Here is an 18,602-nt window from a genome sequence, read left to right as displayed (position 1 = left end):
TTAAAGTTGAATTAAAAACTAAATCAACTTTTCTGTTCCAAAACTGTGTGTATATTTAAATACCATTGTCTATTGTTCCTATTGTCTATTTGCAGCTTTCTGGTCAGAAATGTGTGTTTCATGGCTTCAGTGGCCACTGTCATTTCATGGGGGGGGGGAATCGATAGACATCTGTTGATTTAGGCTGCTGGGAGGTCATTTTGACGGAGCAGCCCATTTCGACAGAACACCCAATCCACCTAAAGCTCCTTCTCCTCACTGCTCTTCCTCCTCCTCGGTCCTTATAGTCGACCTCATGACGTAGCTCTGAGAGGTCAGCAATAAGGAGAAGGAAGGGTAAAGAAGGTATCTTTGCCCACTTTCAGATGCAGCCAGTGAGACCTTGCACAGGCCCTTCTGAAAGTAGACCCTCCATAGCAGCACCCTTCTCTGTAGTAGCTGCAAATGTTCCTGTGCTTGTGCTCCCACTCTGGCAGGGCTGAAGAGGAAGCCAGCAGCGCTCACAATAGGAAATATGTCCGTGGAGTGGTACTTAACTCTTGCTCAAAGTGTGGACGGTCCAAAACTAAGATTTTGGCCACAGTTGTTATGGCAGTGCCACTTTTAGTCATTGGACCTCTGGGGCAAAACTTTAGAGCTGTGGTTGGCTGAGCAGTCTCTGCTAAAGCAGCCAGGAAACTCTCCCGTGTAATTGTGAGGGAACACTCTCTTATTGTAAATACTGTGTAATAGATATGTTATTTTGTACTTGTAAATACACCTATACTGCTCTCAAAGTAACTGACCCTACCTATCTATGTAAATAATAAACATGTGCATCTATTGTAAATGTACTACTAATAATAATAACCCATCTTATCAATCATTGTTAATACTGTATTCTAACCTGGTTAAAAGGTAAACAATAAATAAATAATTATTGAAGGCAGAGTAAAGTTGATAATAGCTTTTATGTAGACAGATCTAATTCATCTGCAGCACTTTGTCAATTTAAATACCACAGATGGAAAATATTTAATGATAAATATAAATACAGTCAGGGATTCAAGTGCACTCTAACAGCACAAGTGAATGAATAATTATGACAAATATAAACTAACTAGAAATATGTTACATGTTGAAATATTTAGTATCTGCAGCTCTTTGCTGACACTGTTAACAGATCAATAAAAACTGTATACGTGTAGTGTAATATATATTTATTGACAATTGTAAAGATGTTACGCTGTTTATGAATAAATTAAACTAAACAGAAAGCAAAACGAACACTGTCGAGTAGTATTTATTATGTCATAATCTCTACTGCCGAGGGGGCTGTTCTGCGCTCTGCTCTCACCGCGGCGGAGGAACGGCGCACATCTGCGCCAGAGCCGAGGGTTGCTAGATCGAGACAGACATTATTAAACATGTTTTAGACAAAATACGCAACACTGTAGCCTGAGCAGCGGCATGTCGTCCTCGTGCACAAGACTCCCCGTGCACGAGCCTCCCGTCACGTGCGCGCGCGAGCATAAATCTAGGGTCCCATTTTTCAGTGGACAAACCTCTGCCAACTGAGCTACTGTCGCCCCGACACTACCGTTTTATTTCAGTCGTATTTATTGGCTAAAACGTGGCTTTGGCCAAAAAATATATATAATATGCATCGTCTTTTTTGTCAGTTATTTTAATGTAGGAGAAATAACAAATACCTTCACATTACATTGTAATGTAGTAATCCACGTCAGACTGGACAGGGTTAACAAGATTAGACAGGATTAACATGATGAACACTTTATTGGTGTTTTGCAATGTCATTGTATGTTTATATTTCTGTGTTGAAATTAGGCCTGTCACAATGACGCATTTTGAAATGCAATATACATTTATAGATGATAATTCTGAAATTTATACCCCTGACACAATATTCCTCAAAGAGCTCTAAAAAAACAAAACAGAACAAAACAAAACAAAAAAACGGTAGAATAGAAAAATAAAAAAAAGTTATGAGAAAAAGTCACCATGATAAATATTGACCCCATAAGGGCCTAACGTGACCAGGCCTAACTGAAATTGTGCAGGCATTTTGAAATGTGACCAGCAGCTCTGTGAGCCCAACACATTTCTTTATTTTATGTACAGACTGATATCAGCGTGGTCCCATGCCCTGGCACGTCTCAGAACAAACATGATCATCAGATTAGTTTATTTCAGTAGCTCACGTGAAACGAAGGAGCTCAAGTGACATTTCAATCACCTCACATTAACAGAGTTCAGTGCTTTGCTCATTAATTCAGCATAAATCCACCATGTTTTTCAGTCCCTTGTGATATTTTTTCCTAGATTTTTTCCTGTAAGTAGGCATTTGTAAGGTATTGAAGAAGTATGCATTTTGGATTCCAAGATAACCCTATGTCCTGACAATCATCATATCAATGTTGCACTGTCTTCCTATGACCTTTTGTATAAAGCAGTGATTTTTATATTTCATTACTTATCTTTCTAGTTTATTTTTACTTGGACATTTACATTTATATAATTATGTCTTATTTGGCATCTGTCTCTTGCTACCTTTTCTTGCTGATTAGTTAGAATTTATTTTACCATTTAGAGTTTTGCTCTTTGTTATTATATTATTGTTATATGTGGGCTACTGTGTCCAAATGATTTCCCTTGTGGATCAATAAAGTCTGTCTAAGTCCATGCTGAAAATATCCAGATGTTTGTTGAAAGTGGGAGTTCAAATGGGTCAGATGTGAGCAGCACATAGTATGTGAAATGTTTTGTTTTTGTCGTGTCTTTTGAAAAAGAGAGTCGATCATTTCTGACTGTAACAAACAGAATCTGATAAATAGAAATTAGAATCATCGAGTCATGTAACCAGATTCACAGCACTCTTCCCCAAACCCCTCCTCTGGCTCATGCTGCTCCTCTGCTACATCCCACACAGGCAATTCCATTTCAGACAGAACCACTACGCTGTCAAGCTCCACGTCAATGTCTCTGTTGAATGTTAAAGTGAGAAGGTTCACCTCCTCTGCTTCATTCGTCCTTCCCTCCTCTGATCTCTCCATCCTCTCCTCCTTGCTATGAGGGACAGTGGAGATTCGTGCAGACAGTGCAGAGCAGAGGGAGCCTTTACTTGTGTACGGTTCTGTACTGGCATCTACCCGTGTATCTCCAGAGTGGCTCTCATCTTCACTGCTGTCCGAGTCCGAGCTGTAGCACTCTGTCTGTCCATAGGAGGGTGCTGGTTGTTTACTGATGCGCAGAGGGGAGACAGGGGGAAGAAAGAATACGATCAGGCTTTCCTCCAAGTGACGCACTGAGGTCTGCACAACATAGAAATGAAACAAGTGAAAAATAATTATTAACATTTAGTCAAGTTTACCGGAAGATCCTTATTTAAAACATTTTACATTTAATTTATTTTAATATAAATGTTTTGGTATTCGACTGAGGTAAGCATGTCCTGCTTACCTCAGTCCCCATATCAGACCCCATATCGAGGTAAGTATATATGCCTGATCCCCACATGCCGCCACAGGTATCAGTAAGCCCTGCCCACATGCCTACACTTGACCTCAGGTAAGTATATGCCCCACCCACTCACCTACATCTCGCCCCAGGAAAGCATATGCCCTGTCCTCCTTTACAAAGTGCAAATCATAACTATGAGAGTAATAGTCCAATGAGGTTAATTTGGTCTTCTGATAATTTATGTTATTAGGTTATTTTTTTCAGACCAAGAGTTTGTTTTCATACCTGTAGAAGATGGCGCCAAAACCTGTATAAATCAGCTGGCCAGATACGTCACAGCAACAACACGTGACTCTGAGGAAGACCGCTAGTGAGCAGTCGAAACTGTCAGGTATGAAAACAAACGCTTGGTCTGAAAAAAACCCTAATAACATATATGAGAGTGACACTTTTTAGTATATGGAAAATGGGCACTGTGCCTGTTTATAGTTTGTTAATTTAATAAATTATCAAAATTAAATTATTAAAATCAAACATATTTTTCTTTTGTATTTTGGGTTATACCTCATATGGATTAACTGATTAAAGTTTTTGTTTTTTACTGCTGTCTGAAACAGATGTGTAATAGTGGCACCAACAGCACATAAGTTTTGGAAACACCGCAAATATTGATAAGGCCCTATTAGTGGCTGTGTACATCCAAAGTCTGCAATCAGATAGTGCCAACTCCAAAAAGTAGAGGAGATACTGAAATGGGCTGAGCCAAAAAGGTCACACAGACAACAAGTGTGAATTTGCATTGAGTAGAGGTCCAAGGGCCATGCATTAGAGTATGCAGAAAAAGTAGTAAGCATGGTAATAATAACCTTCCAAATAAATTATATCATAATCTTTAAATTTGACATTTTAATGGAAACTGCTGTCAAAAACACAGTGAACATGTGATTAATTTCCACTTAAATTCGGTTTTACTCTTGCATATGGTTTAAACTCCTTAATTTACAATGGGCTCACAGTGCAGGGAAAGTACTACAACGGTTTCTTGGGACTTTCAGTTTGAGAAGCAGTGACAAAAACAATATAAACTATAAACGTTTGAAAAGAGGTTTGTGGGAAATCTGTGTTGTTTTTCTTGAGTGTTTTGGAACTTTCTTCAGTTTGTACATTTCCGTCTGAGTGCCTTCCTGTGAATTACTAAGAAAGTGTCAAATGCATTAGAAAGCTGAAAACCACACGCAGCGTCTCTGAGCCTTAAGTGCAATAAAACGGAAAAAACACGAAAACAGACAACTGATTTTCTTATAACACTAAACCAAAACCACTCACAATCACACAGTCATTTATTAAGCAATGCAAAACAATTTGTCATTCTCCCTTCATTCATATGAAGGGAGAATAAAGGTTCTCTATTATGCAAAATTGAATCTTGTGAGCTTTAAGCCATGTTATAATGCCATTACCTCCTCAAAAACATACCAGTTGTGTTTTGTAGGCATTGGGTGCAGCGTAGCTGTGGGGACTGCACCGCAGCATAGGTGCATGTGAGGGCCTATCATTGCCGCTTACACCTATATTTTGTACTTGGTTTGGTGGAATAGTACCTGTGGTAAATATTTATCATAGCTTTACATCAGTTAAGGGGCATTTGTGGGACAAAAAATTGAGAAAGTACAAAAATACAGGAAGTATTTTTAGTTATTTTTTTTAAGTTTTAAAACACAATACTTCTCAACACCACCAACACCAAAAATTCCATCCAAAATGCAGCGACAAATTTACATATCAGGAAGGTATTTTTCAAGTAGTTTAAACATTCATTTAACAAAATAAAGGTGTTGCATATATATATGCCTGTGTCCAACCAGGAAGTAAAATAATAATTCACTAAAACTAGAAAAAAGTAGGCATGACTTTGAGACAAATCTTAACCCTCACACTCTCCTTGGGGTCACACTGACCCAAAGAAACATTTTTTTTCCTTCCCGCTCTCTTGGGGCGGGTTAATCAGAGCGTGAGGGTCAAGTATAATTAATAATATGAACTATGTTTTAGTGAAATAATTTAAGTGGCGGAGGTACTTACCAGCACTGAGGGCAGAGCTTTTTGTCTGAGGCAGATGAAACCTGTGTAAATGAGAGCAAGGACCACCAGCAGCAGGAGCACCAGAAGACCAGTCAATGCAGCCAGTGAGTGCTCTGACAGGGGAGAAGCAGCACATGAACTGATTAAGCTGTGATAGTGCTTTTGGAGCTTTGGACCAGTGCAACACTGTTCAAACTGTTTGTGTTACCTGAGGGAAATGGGCTGCGGATGTACACACACTCTGGGGAACTGAAATCAGACGTGCGGGGAACTGTTTGATCAGCGAAGCGGATGGACACGCAGTACTGGGAGCCAGCTGTGATCCCAGGCTCCACGTGGCGCTGGAGAGATCTAAAGCGCTTCAACTGAATAACACAGGGAATGTTTAGGCAGGAACACTCCCATTTCCACTGCAGTAAAGAATGTGTACAGCAGGTAGTGCCATTGTACCATGGGCCTTCGACTATCAATCTGAACCTTCAGCTCATACATGAAGGAGTCGTAGATGAAGTAGGGATCAGAGATTGGAGCCTCCATGTCTATGCAGAGAGAAGACTCACAGCGCGTCAACCGCAGGATGGGAGGATGCAGTTTAGCTGTGCAAAGAGATATACTTTAGACAAGTGTATGCCCATCCCACATGCCCCTTTGGATGAACAGCAATTCATGATTAATTTTGTATGGCCTTTAGGATGGCAAGCAATAACAGATAGAATTAAAGCCACAAGCGGCGTCGAACGGCCCTCGCCTACCGAGCCCGCGAACGCCACGCCCACAAATGTTGCTCCCCGCCATACCATACCCTAAACGCCGGGTCCGCAACCTCTGTGCCTGCAAACATACAATGACATACAGTAGTATGCCTTTAAATGTTCTTTGCGCCCCCTGCTGGCCAACCTTGAAAAATGCCCATATATGTAATAAATGTTTTTGCTTGTAGTCATTAATAGAATTGAATTCCCAAATTTGGTACAAATCCGACAATGTTGACGTTTCATGTCTATGGTAGGGGGCGCTATAGTGTTCACTTTTCATATGGTTTATAGTGTATTATATTCAAGCTGAGATCACACATTAGTGATTCAAATTTCAGCACGATCGGACTAAGTCTGTGCGAACAGGAGCAAATAATGTCACTTTGAAATTAGGCGAAATTTTTGCCGAAATTTGCGGCTTTGCCGCACGTAAACCGTGACAGTTATCAAAAAAAATCAGCTAACTTTAGATGTTCCACTTCTCTAGATGATGTACGGTGATTTTCAGCCCTGTGGGTGAAGCGCCTTCAGAGGAGTTCGTTCAAACGCAATGACAGCGAAAACGCGGACTCAAACTTCAATCCAAGATGGCCGCCCTCTGGTTTGTCAGGGGGCGTGGCCACATTTTTTGTTTGTCTTCACATGACAAATGTGTGTACCGAATTTCGTGGCTCTACGACAAAGTTGACCTGGGACATCTCCCATAGACGCGAAATTTTTGACTTTTCCAGGTAGCGCTGTGTCGCCATTTTTTTATGCCCGTGCACGAAATGTATATTTTATCGAATTTTTCGCCACTTCTGAATATTGTGCCAAGTTTGGTGAGTTTTTGAACGTGTTTAGGGGGTGAAATTAGAGCTCAAAGAGCAGAAGAATAATAAAAATAAAATAAAAAATAAAATAAAATAATAATAATTCGAGCAAAAACAATATATCCGAAAACTTTAGAACAACATATTATACATTTTTTGAAAGCTCTCGACCTTCCCCACGTCACCGTGGGGTCATTGGTGAGTGACGGGCACTGATGCGCTCGTCATTCGCCATCTCGTCGAGGTCACCCATGGCCTTCCATTGACTTCCATTCATTTTAGGCCCTACGCCCTGTCGGGGCTCGGGCCTAATAAAATAATAATTCGAGCAAAAACAATATATCCGAAAACTTTAGAACAACATATTATACGTTTTTTGAAAGCTCTCGACCTTCCCCACGTTACTGTGGGGTCATTGGTGAGTGACGGACGCGTCTGGACCATCTCGTCGGGGTCGCCCCCGACCTCCCATTGATTTCCATTCATTTTAGCAGTAGTAAATATGGCTCAGGCCTTGGGCGTGGGTTACTGGGATACTGCTGTTCGTGCCGGGGGCGACCGTGGACATAGTTGCATGTCGTCTTGTCGCATTCGGACATGCGCACGTCCCTTCCCATTCGCTCCGCTGAGCGGAAGCAATAGGCCCTACGCCCTGTCGAGGCTCGGGCCTAATAAACCAAATACAGAGTACATTTGCACCAACAGCCTTCAAAATAATACTCAGAGCAAGATCACCTTATAAGCAAACTATGCAAGTTGCATAGGGCCCCGCCTTCTGAGTCTGAACAGTTTTATCATTCTGTGTGTCTGTCAAGCTACATGTAGACATAGTTATAACAAAACAGGCCTCGCTCAAACCAACTACAGAGCCGCATTGAAGTTTGTGCGGAAGGCAAAGGCCAAGCGCCTAAATGAACTATAACAAACATGGAGACACTGACAGATGTATTTCAGCCTATTTCAGCATCAATATGGACTATTTTGTTAGTGAAAAACATGTAGAAGGTATGTGCTTTGTGCATCTGTGGACAGGGAAAATGCCTGTGTTTTTCTCTCGACTAATTGTAACAAAAGTTTGATTTTTCAGCTTGTTCTGCTGTTGTGACACTTTGACCAATTTGTCAGAACGCTCCACTTTGTCCAAGCGCTTTCAGGAAGAGTCATTCCAGGTTGATAATGTGTAGAACTCAATTCAGAGTGCTCCAGATGTCAGGTGACTTACAATTGTTAATAAGAGAAGCTTTACCATGACTAGGGGAGTGAATGACCCCAGAATGAGAAACAAATGACCTTGCATTTTTATGTATAATTAATGAGGTTTGAGATTTTGAGGCTAGAAGTAAAATTAAAGTGTAAGTGGCAGTCTATAGGCCCTAATCGCATTATGTGAGCCTATAATATTTATAATGAGTAGGAGTGTTATGCTGAAGTATTAATTTGTAAACCATCCTAGAGCATGTTTAGGGGTGTATAACATTTTACATTACAGAATCCATAAATGTTATCACACTTTAGGCAACAGAAATAAATTAAAATGCACTCGCAAACAGGAAAAATGTCTGTTATATTCAAAATTTCAGTAAATAGATACACTTAGGCAGAAATCGACAGTTGTGCATCATTTGTGGCATGTGAAATAAACTCAAGTGGCAGGGCAGTGGCAAAGGCCCACATGTCAGATTTTGCTCAGGGCTCCCTTAAGGTTAGATCTTGCTTTGAATACTCATATCATACAATCACATTTAATACACCCAGGCAAGAACACACACGCTGGGTTTCCATACTTTTTGTCCTAGAGACAGATCCTAGAATAAAAATGCTATTGTGAGATTTGAAACCACCATCCTACTCGATTATGGGCAGATTTATCACATGAACATATATAAAGTGTTTTTAGAAAAATCTAATAATTTGATCATTGAATACAAACTGTGTCCCCTCTCTGGTGAGTGTGCTTACTGTCTCTGCTGGGAGAGAAGTTGAACAAGGGCGTAAAAGACCGGTCAGACCCGAGGTGGGCTGTGACCCTTATGTTGTAGGTCTCATCTGGTTCAGAGAAGGCTTTACTCAAGTCACAAATCAGAGGCTCCACCACTTGTTCACATCCACGCACCACTCTGCAACATGGATCTCCTCTTAAAAAAATAAATAAATAAATTTAGACATTTTATATATATATATATATATATATATATATATATATATATATAAAATAAAATATATACATATGTGTGTGTGTGTGTATATATATATATATATATATATATATATATATATATACATATATATATATATATATATATATATACATACATATACACACACATACACACATACATATATATACATATACACACACATACACACATACATATATATATATATACACATATATATATACACACACACACACACATATACAGTCAAGCCCAAAATTATTCATACCCCTGACAAATTTTTACTTAAAGTTACTTTTATTCAACCAGCAAGTTTTTTCTTGATTGGAAATGACAGTCTACCTAGAGATAAAAAGATGATGTACAAGAGGCATCATTGTGGAAAAAAATATTTCTGAGCTTTAATTTACATTTGAACGAAAAGTGGCATGTCCAAAATTATTCATACCCTTTGTAAACTCTCAGAGTCTAAGGAAAAATCCAAAGTTCTATACCATTCCAAACAGCACTGTTCTAAAACTTCCTAATTCCCCTGATTCATTGGGAAGAGCTGTTTTAAACAACTGAACAGGTGAAAAACAGCAGATCTTTGCAGTTGGTTTGTGAACAGTCATGGCTAAGACAAAGGAGCTCTCTGAGGATCTACGGCTGTGTATTGTGGCTGCTCACAAGTTAGGAAAGGGCTATAAGGTCATATCTAAATGTTTTCAAGTTCCAGTGGCTACAGTGTAAAGTATTATTAAAAAATACAAGACATTCCACACTGTGGAAAATCTCAGAGGACGTGGTCGGAAGCCAAAAGTGACACCTGTGCTGGGCAGGAGGACAGTGAGAAAGGTGAAAAAGAATCCACAGATCACCACCAAGGCCATCAAGGTGAATCTGGGCTCTGCTGGTGGAACATCTCAAGACAGACAATCCAACAGACACTATGTACTGCTGGGTTCCACAGATGCAGACCAAGGAGGATGCCACTTCTCCAGATAAGACACATAAAAGCCCGTTTAGCCTTTGCAAATGCTCATCTGGACAACGAAGAAGACTTTTGGTCTTTTGTTTTATGGTCAGACCAAACAAAAATTGAATTGTTCAGCCACAATGATGTATTGATGATTTGGTGTAAAAAAGGAGAAGCCTTCAACCCTAAGAACATCATCCCCACTGTCAAACATGATGGTGGGAACCTAATGCTTTGGAGATGTTTTTCAGCCAATGGTCCAGGGAGTCTAAACACAGTAAACAGCACCATGAACAAAGAGCATTAGAACAAGATTCTCAACAACAACATCAAGCAGCTGCAGAGGAACTTGGATTTGGACACCAGTGGACATGTCAACACTACAACGACCCAAAGCACATTGCAAAAGTGGTGAAGAAATGGTTATTGGACAACAGCATTAGCGTTTTGCAGTGGCCCAGCCAGAGTCCTGACTTGAATCCAACTGAGAATTTGTAGAGGGAGCTAAAGCACTGGAGCTCATCACTAAAGATGAATGGGCAAAAATACCAGTGGAGACATGCAAAAACTGGTCAGCAATTATAGGAAGCGTTTGATTGCTGTAATAGCCAAAAAAAAGGCTTTTCTATTAATTATCAAGGGTATGAATAATTTGGGACATGTAAATGTTGTTCAAATGTAAATAAAAGCTGAGAAATATTTTTTTCACAATGATGCCTCTTGTACATCGTCCTATTATCTTCTGGGAGACACCTGTGTCATTTCCAATCAAGAAAAATCTTGCTGGTTGAATAAAAGTAACTAAGTCAAAATTTGCAAGGAGTATGAATAATTTTGGGCTTGACTGTATATATACCTGTCTGGCCTGTCTGTGTGGAAGGATACACTGAAGGTGACCTCCGCTGCTGTTCCCACATCTCTGTCCCACTGCAGCGTGTGCCTCATGTTGGATGAATTCATAACCACCCTCACTGGAGCAGGAGGGACACTTTTACCTGCAGAGCAACAATGCATAAAAGTTACACAATGCTATTGCCTAAAAAAAGGAAGTATTGCAGCATATTTCAGATAAATAATATATAGAGACACCTCTCAAAAAATGTGCAAATTCTGTGTACCTAGTACACAGAATTTGCATTTCTGAGAGGCGTCTCTATAGGCTCTTATTACAGAGGCACATCTCAAAAAATTTGAACATTATGGAAAAGTAAAAAATAAAATTTAAAAGTCAAAGTCAAACCCATATACTAGTACTGTATAATATATATACTCATGACACAGAGTGAAGGTTTCGAGAAAGAAAGTTAGAGATATTAGAAATTTTGAATATTATTATTATTATTTTTCAGAAGCCTGACATTTCCGTTTAAAATATAATTTTTTTAATTAATATGTTCATTTCTATGCTTGGTTGGGCCTCTTTTGGCATGAATTACAGCATCAGTACACTGTGGCATGGAGGACATCACCCTGTGGCACTATTTGATATATCACGATATACCCCGATATTAAAACAATAGATGATGTAATGCATCTCAATAATTACTAATAACACAGTCAACTACACCTTCACAAGAACAACTTGTATGAAAGAGAATTTATTAAAATGTTTTAATAATGAGAACAGTGAATGTAACTAATACATTTTTGTGAAAAATATTATTTTAAAAAATCTATTTGGATGCATTTTGGATCGATTCAAGAATTGTGCAATGAAGTTCACAACATCACTGAATCGATTTTTTCTTACACCCCTAGTGAATACATTATGGAGTCCATGATCACACAATATAATGGTATTTTGTGGTTTCTCTGTTAACAGGTCGAACCCTCTTGTGACTTACGTGAGACGGCCTGTGGGAGCCAGCAGAGAAGCATTAGGAGAAACATGTCTGTGAAAACACCATCCTCAGCTCAGGTCCACACACTGTTCCAGAAAAGAACACACAACCTGCTTTGAAAGTAAAACATAAACAAGACTACTTGATACTTTGCAGAAACATCACCCTGGGGTGTTCTACATGTATCTGTGAGGTGGAATGTTCAGCAGTTACCATTAGGGGTGTGCAAAAATACTGAAATATTGATATATCGTATAGTTTAATATCATGATACAGTATCGATATCATGTATCGGCTGCAGTATCGATAATATAATCAAAAGTATTTTTTGGTATATTTTGTTAAATTATGTTACAGTGCTACAGTTTTGTTGCTTGTTTAGAGGAAGAAAACTTGTTTGTGCAAAACATTTGACATTTGAAGTTTGATTAAAATGTGTGTGTTTCATGCACAAGAAGTGGTTTAACAAAGACTTTTAGAATCACAGCCATGATTTAGTCTTTATTTTTTATTGAACTGTATTGAATCGATTTGAAATATAGCGTATCGAATTGAAAGTGCACTGTATCGTGGCCCATGTATTGAGGTATATATTGTATTCTTCTTAATGATACCCAGCCCTAGTTACCATGGTGACATAATGCAAACATTAGCAAAATCTGTAAAAAAAAAAAAAAAAAAAAGATACAAAATGGATTTAAACAACTAATGTTCAGGAGCCGCTGATCAATATGAACGTTCATGGTCCTGTTTAGGTGTTTGATTTTCAACAAAAACATAAGTGACTAACTGAAAAATTGATGGCAAATACTATGGTAATTGTATGATTAATTTTATGTGTGAGAGACTTGTTAAACAGCACAAATCAGCTCACCTGTTGTATTTTCAAATAAACCTTCTCTTTCTGGTCAGACAATCTGACCAGAAATCAGATGCAAAATTGTCTTTTCAGAGCTTTTAACCATGTTATAGACCCCTTAAAAGTTTTCTCGTGGGCAGGGCTAACACAGAGGCAAAAGAGGCGCTGTGGCATAAACTAGCACATTACAGCTACAGCAGATGAAGGCAGGCCGGCCTAGCCATGCGCTGTATGGGAGCAGCATGGAGACCTGACGGGGCTGCCGAGGATCCACTGACAAGTGTGTAAACTATAACTATGTGTAACCATAACTATCTTAACTAGCTTTCTGGTTAAGTCTCTCTTTTAATCCGAGTCGAGTCCCAAATTCTTGTTCATTTTATCAAGTCAAGTCCTAAAAATTGTGACTCAAGTGTGACTCGAGTCCAAGTCACGACTCACAAGTCCCCACCTCTGATAATAGTACTTCTACGTGAGTACAAGTCTTGTAAACATCAGACACACGTACAAGAGCATTTTGTTACGTTTTAGCTCTGTAAGTAACATTCAAGGTAAGCCACAAGGAGGAATTTGGTCCATTAGATTAGAGTCATTACTAATAATAATAATAATAATAAAAAAAATAAAATAAAAAAAAAAACGCCCACTCAGCGGAAACATGTCTAGTCGAACCGAGAGCTAACACCGATACCAGCGGATACCACACTACTACGAGCACCGAGCTGCATCTTTACCTGACGGATGGACACGTTGTGGATCTGAAACAGTTTCGACCCCAGTGCTGCAGCACCGAGACTCCGAGCACCACCGCACCAAGACTCCGAGCACCGCTCCACCACTACACGGCCCACACTCCCAACGCCTCACTGTGTCGCGTTCAAGGACTCCATTCAGGCACCTCCCTCCCACACACACACTGGAAAAATGTAATTGCCGAGGGAAAAAAAAGCACAGCCTATCTGGTCCCCATTATAGGAACAAGAACATACTTTGTGGCTTTTGAGGTATGTTTACAAAATAGCATGTGTGAACTGAAAGCCTGAAGTGGGATTCATACACGTCCACAGCCTGACAATGACAAGTTCCGAGTTTAGTGAAGGCAGCGCGTGTTGAAGCAGCAGCTAACGGGAAAGCACGTGATCTCGTGTTAACCGTGCTCTTCCATGAGACAAACAGAATATACAGAATATACAGTATATACAGATTATACAGAATATACAGATTATACAGAATATACAGAATATACAGATTATACAGAATATACAGAATATACAGATTATACAGAATATACAGAATATACAGATTATACAGAAATATACAGATTATACAGAATATACAGAATATACAGAATATACAGAATTATACAGAATATACAGAATATACAGATTATACAGAATACAGATATACAGATTATACAGAATATACAGAATATACAGATTATACAGAATATACAGACAGTGTTGGGGAGTAACAGATTACATGTACTGGAGTTACGTAATCAGAGTACAAATTATGAGTAACTGTATTCAGTAATAGTTACTGTTTCAGTGAGTGGTAATTGGATTACAGTTACTTTGTAAAATAATTTGAAATAAATGGATTACAGGGCAGTAATTTTCAGTTTTCACATTTTGGGATAAACCAGGACTAAACCAGGTCTAAACTAGAACTAAACCAGGACTAAAACCAGAACTAAACTAGGACTAAACTAGAACTAAACCAGACCTAAACTAGGACTAAAACCAGGACTAAAATCAGAACTAAACTGGGACTAAACCAGGACTGAAACCAAAACTAAACTAGGACTAAACCAGAAATAAACTAGGACTAAATTAGAACTAAACCAGGACTAAAACCAGAACTAAACTGGGAATAAACTAGGACTAAACCAGAACTAAAACCAAAACTAAACTAGGACTAAACCAGAACTAAACTAGGACTAAATTAGAACTAAACTAGGACTAAACCAGGACTAAAACCAGAACTAAACTAAAAAGCATGACAATATCAAGTAATCCAAAGTATTCAGATTACGTTACTCACTTTAAGTAACTTTAAGTAATTTAACTACATTTTGGTGTGTGTACATTTTAAAAGTAACCTTCCCAACACTGTAAACAGAATATACATATTATACAGAATATACAGAATATACAGATTATACCGAATATACAGAATATACAGATTATACAGAATATGCAGATTATACAGAATATACAGATAATACAGAATATACAGAATATACAGGCAGTTTGTAATACTTCTGTGTATCACTGATGTCACTCGACTCTGTATATAGAATTTCTATTTAGTTTTACACAGAAAATAACACATTGTGTAAAAAGGATGCCTGGTGTTTTAGGCAAAATAAATATTCTTTTCTTCACTTTGGTCTCCGGCCTGTAACTCGGGAGCTACCAGTATCCCTCAAACCCCTTCCAAGAAGCTCATCAAGGGATTTCTGAATCAAATGTATTTGTGAATAACAAAAATCTGATTTAATTAAATTACTTTTTTTTTTTTTTTTTTTTTTTAATTCTGATGACTATCTTAGACATCTGGCCCAGGCATTCTATAGAACAGGGGTCTCAAACTCAAATTACCTGGGGGCCACATTAGATAAAGTCTGAGTGAGGCTGGGCCGCATTGAGTATTCGATAAATAGCGGTTGCACGGGAATAAAAGAGAGAGAAAGAACAACATGCAACACACTTTCTTAATCTTTAATAACAGTTCAGAACATGAAAATGTATTCAGAACGTAAGTTTAAACTGATACGTCTACTCTTCTTCTTTTGCCTACTTCTTGCTGGTTGAAACCTGGCAACGATTCATATTGTACAGCTGAGAGATATTTGGCTTGCAGGAGGAAGCGTATGAGATCCTCAGGATAGATTGAAGATGCTCATCAGTGAGCCTTGACCTGTATTAGGTGCTTTCACACCGACAGTATTTGGTGCGCACCAAACGATCCATTCGAACCAGAAGTGGTTAGCTCAGGTCGTTTGCGTTGGTGTGAAAGACCCGGACTCTGACCCGGACCAACTCAAGTGGACCGAGACCTAAAAAAAGAGGTGGTCTCGGTTCGCTTGAATCCGCACCAAAGTTGGTCATTTGGTGCGTGTGTTCTTCTGGTGTGAACGCGAACCCGGGTCCAAACCATACACAGCAGGTCCAAAGGAACTATTCTAGATGCATCATGGGAGAAACGCGTCTCCTGCCTGTAATGACGCGCTGTACGACTCCAGCGCAATAACAGATGCGCAATAACAGATTGTTTTCCAGACGCAGCCGCGATTCATTTTCGAAATATTTTACCAACAATGGCCAATACAGAGAATGTAATACACGAAGATCAGAGCAAGTACGTGCGAACGTGTGGCTCCAGAGTGAGTCAAAAATGGGGGGGTGTGTACTTCTGTTCAGGACCTGCACAGAGGTCCCCGTGTTCCCCGTGATCATGTAGGAACCAGCATTTGTTATTTTAGGCTTTAATTAACCAAATAATTTTATGGCAATAGGCAATCGCCCATTCAATTGATTCACCTTTAAAAAATGCCCTGCTTTTAGCCTAGTGTGAGAAATACAGTCGGACTAGATCCAAACCGGAGTCCCGAACCAGCAGGAGCAGCTCCGGTTCTGTCCGGGCTCAGATGACGTGGAGCGGGGAGTGAAAAGCGCTTTTCCCGGGAAGAACCAAATGCGGACACCAACTAAACTGGATTCACGTTCTGTCCGGATGCTTTGCACCACCTCGGAACCAGCCGCGGTTCTTGAGCGGAGCAGCACAGACCTGTAGGTGTAGTCCACAGCGCATTCTCACTTTCCCCGCACGGAACACGGAACCAGCGCGCAGACGGCGGAACGTACCCGCTCAGACCCAGTCATTGCGCACTGGTCTTGCTCGCCACCGTCTGGAACCAGCACATGGAGGATGGAGCCTCCGGACAATCTGACCAACGCGCTTGTAGGACGACAGACGCTACGGAGAGCGCTGTTGGCTTCTGCTGTTAACCGAACTCAGGACTGATGCGGTGAGTTTGTACAAAGTTCTACGTTGCTGTTTTATGAGTTCATGGTGATAATTTGAGATGAGGACGACCGCGGTATTAACAGGGAACATCAGTATTAGTTACTGGAGGTATCACTGTTCTACCGGGATACAGAGGCTCGTTAATCGGACCAGTTTTGGTTCGTTTGCCGGTGTGAAAGCGCCACACTGGAGTGTATCCGCTTCTCGTATGTCAGACATGGATGGAAGACGCTTGTTTTTGCCTCGTACTTTTTGCTAACATGTCACCAAGCCTCTGGAATAGATCACTGCAGTTTTGTGGTGCTTGTATATTGATGGGACAGCTGTGTTTGCCACTGAGTGCGCGTGGATTTCGGTGACACATATGTGGAGCTTGGTCATCGAGTTGCCAGCAAGTTACGCACCGAGTGTTGAGCAGGTAAACAGAGAGTCAAAGTCTTTTTATTTCTTATTAGCCCCTCCAATAAAGGTCCCATACTTATGAACAGGGGGATTCTGTCAGCGCCTCCTCTGCGCTCTGATACTGTGGTTGTGGGAGCGTAAAGTGAAGTGCACACACGTGTACCACCATGTGTGGTTTGTTTTGGTTCTTCGGTGACGCCGTATGTGCACGTGTACTTGTATTAACAGCTCCACTTAGACTTGTTGCTTCACAACTGCTGTAAATTGAGTTTTGGGATGTAAACTGCGTTAATAATCTGTTGTGAATCTGCATGGGCACCGACTGCAGCTTCATCTGTCAGTGCGGCCCGCGGTAGGGGGGTGGGATTGTGCGTACGTCTACCTCGGGCCGCACTGACATTATTCTTTGGAATCAAGTGGAGGGCCGCAAAAAATCCTTCCGCGGGCCGCAGTTGGCCCCCGGGCCGCGAGTCTGAGACCCCTGCTATAGAATGTCTGGTGTCCTTAAGGCAAAGTGTTTCAGAGGGATTTTTATTGTTGAATTTCATAGCTATTTAAAAGAGAAAAGCTACATTTATAAGACAAGAGTGTATTATAGACCTGCTCATCAAATTTGATTATTATTACAATTATTGTGGAAAAAACACCATGAATTCAAAATTATTCATTGTTATTGACTCCAACAATGAAATCCAAATGTAATTTTACAGAAATGAAAGAACATTTTGGATTTCACTCTGTGACCTGGTTTATGAAATCAAACTGAACGATAAAGTCAATTTGAGGTGATATAAACAGATAAAAACAAAAACAAAAAAAACAGTCACGAACTGTACTTAATGTCTTAATTTTGCTAAAAAAAAATTCAATATTTTTAAATATTTATTTAGCTCTTACTATTGTATGAAATATGTAAACAAAAACATTCTAAATTCTTGAATGGAGGTTACTGGAGGCAAAACTGAAGTGGAACATAATGTGATTTCAATAGGAAAACTGGGATTAATTTTAGAATATCTCAAAATCAAGGGAAATTTGGCAAATGAAAACCACTCAGGCTCATGTGTGTGATGTCAGAGCCCAGTTTAAACACTTTCACAACTACAGTTATAACATTTGTAACTGTATCATTTGTTTATTGGACAAGAGACTGTGATAGACACTAAGTATTTTTGACAAAGAAAAAAATATATATATCAGATTTTTAGCTTTTACTGGACAAATC

At 39.6% G+C, this 18,602-nt stretch overlaps 1 protein-coding gene across 3 annotated transcripts; it reads right to left on the bottom strand.

The window, feature by feature from the left end:
* Positions 1-1,648: 1,648 nt before the first annotated feature.
* Positions 1,649-14,012, bottom strand: crfb2 (cytokine receptor family member b2). Of its 3 annotated transcripts, none has more exons than XM_020926916.2 (8): positions 13,678-14,012; positions 12,088-12,197; positions 11,100-11,238; positions 9,068-9,243; positions 5,992-6,137; positions 5,750-5,906; positions 5,542-5,654; positions 1,649-3,311 (listed from the first exon to the last, which is right to left on the bottom strand). In XM_020926916.2, the coding sequence occupies exons 2-8, from the start codon at positions 12,131-12,133 to the stop codon at positions 2,844-2,846; spliced, it is 1,245 nt and encodes a 414-aa protein (XP_020782575.1). In that variant the 5' UTR covers positions 12,134-12,197; positions 13,678-14,012; the 3' UTR covers positions 1,649-2,843. The 3 variants fall into 3 exon arrangements, with proteins under 3 accessions (XP_020782575.1, XP_020782574.1, XP_020782573.1); XM_020926915.2 differs by having other exon boundaries at positions 12,088-12,194; XM_020926914.2 differs by having other exon boundaries at positions 12,088-12,170.
* Positions 14,013-18,602: the final 4,590 nt, after the last annotated feature.

This window comes from Boleophthalmus pectinirostris, unplaced genomic scaffold (genome assembly GCF_026225935.1).
Source record: "Boleophthalmus pectinirostris isolate CB_2022bp ecotype Guang Dong unplaced genomic scaffold, ASM2622593v1 HiC_scaffold_1, whole genome shotgun sequence".
NCBI lineage: Eukaryota > Metazoa > Chordata > Actinopteri > Gobiiformes > Gobiidae > Boleophthalmus > Boleophthalmus pectinirostris.
This window is presented reverse-complemented; position numbering and strand designations above follow the sequence as displayed.

Bases quoted from the DNA above. Each gene is read 5' to 3' on its own strand.
- crfb2 (XM_020926916.2), bottom strand. From the start codon at position 12,133: ATGTTTCTCCTAATGCTTCTCTGCTGGCTCCCACAGGCCGTCTCAC. The intron at 6,138-9,067 runs GTAAGCACACTC...CTCTTTGCACAG, and splicing joins CTTCTCTCCCAGCAGAGACA to CTAAACTGCATCCTCCCATC. The intron at 5,655-5,749 runs GTAACACAAACA...CTCCCCTGTCAG, and splicing joins CCGCAGCCCATTTCCCTCAG to AGCACTCACTGGCTGCATTG.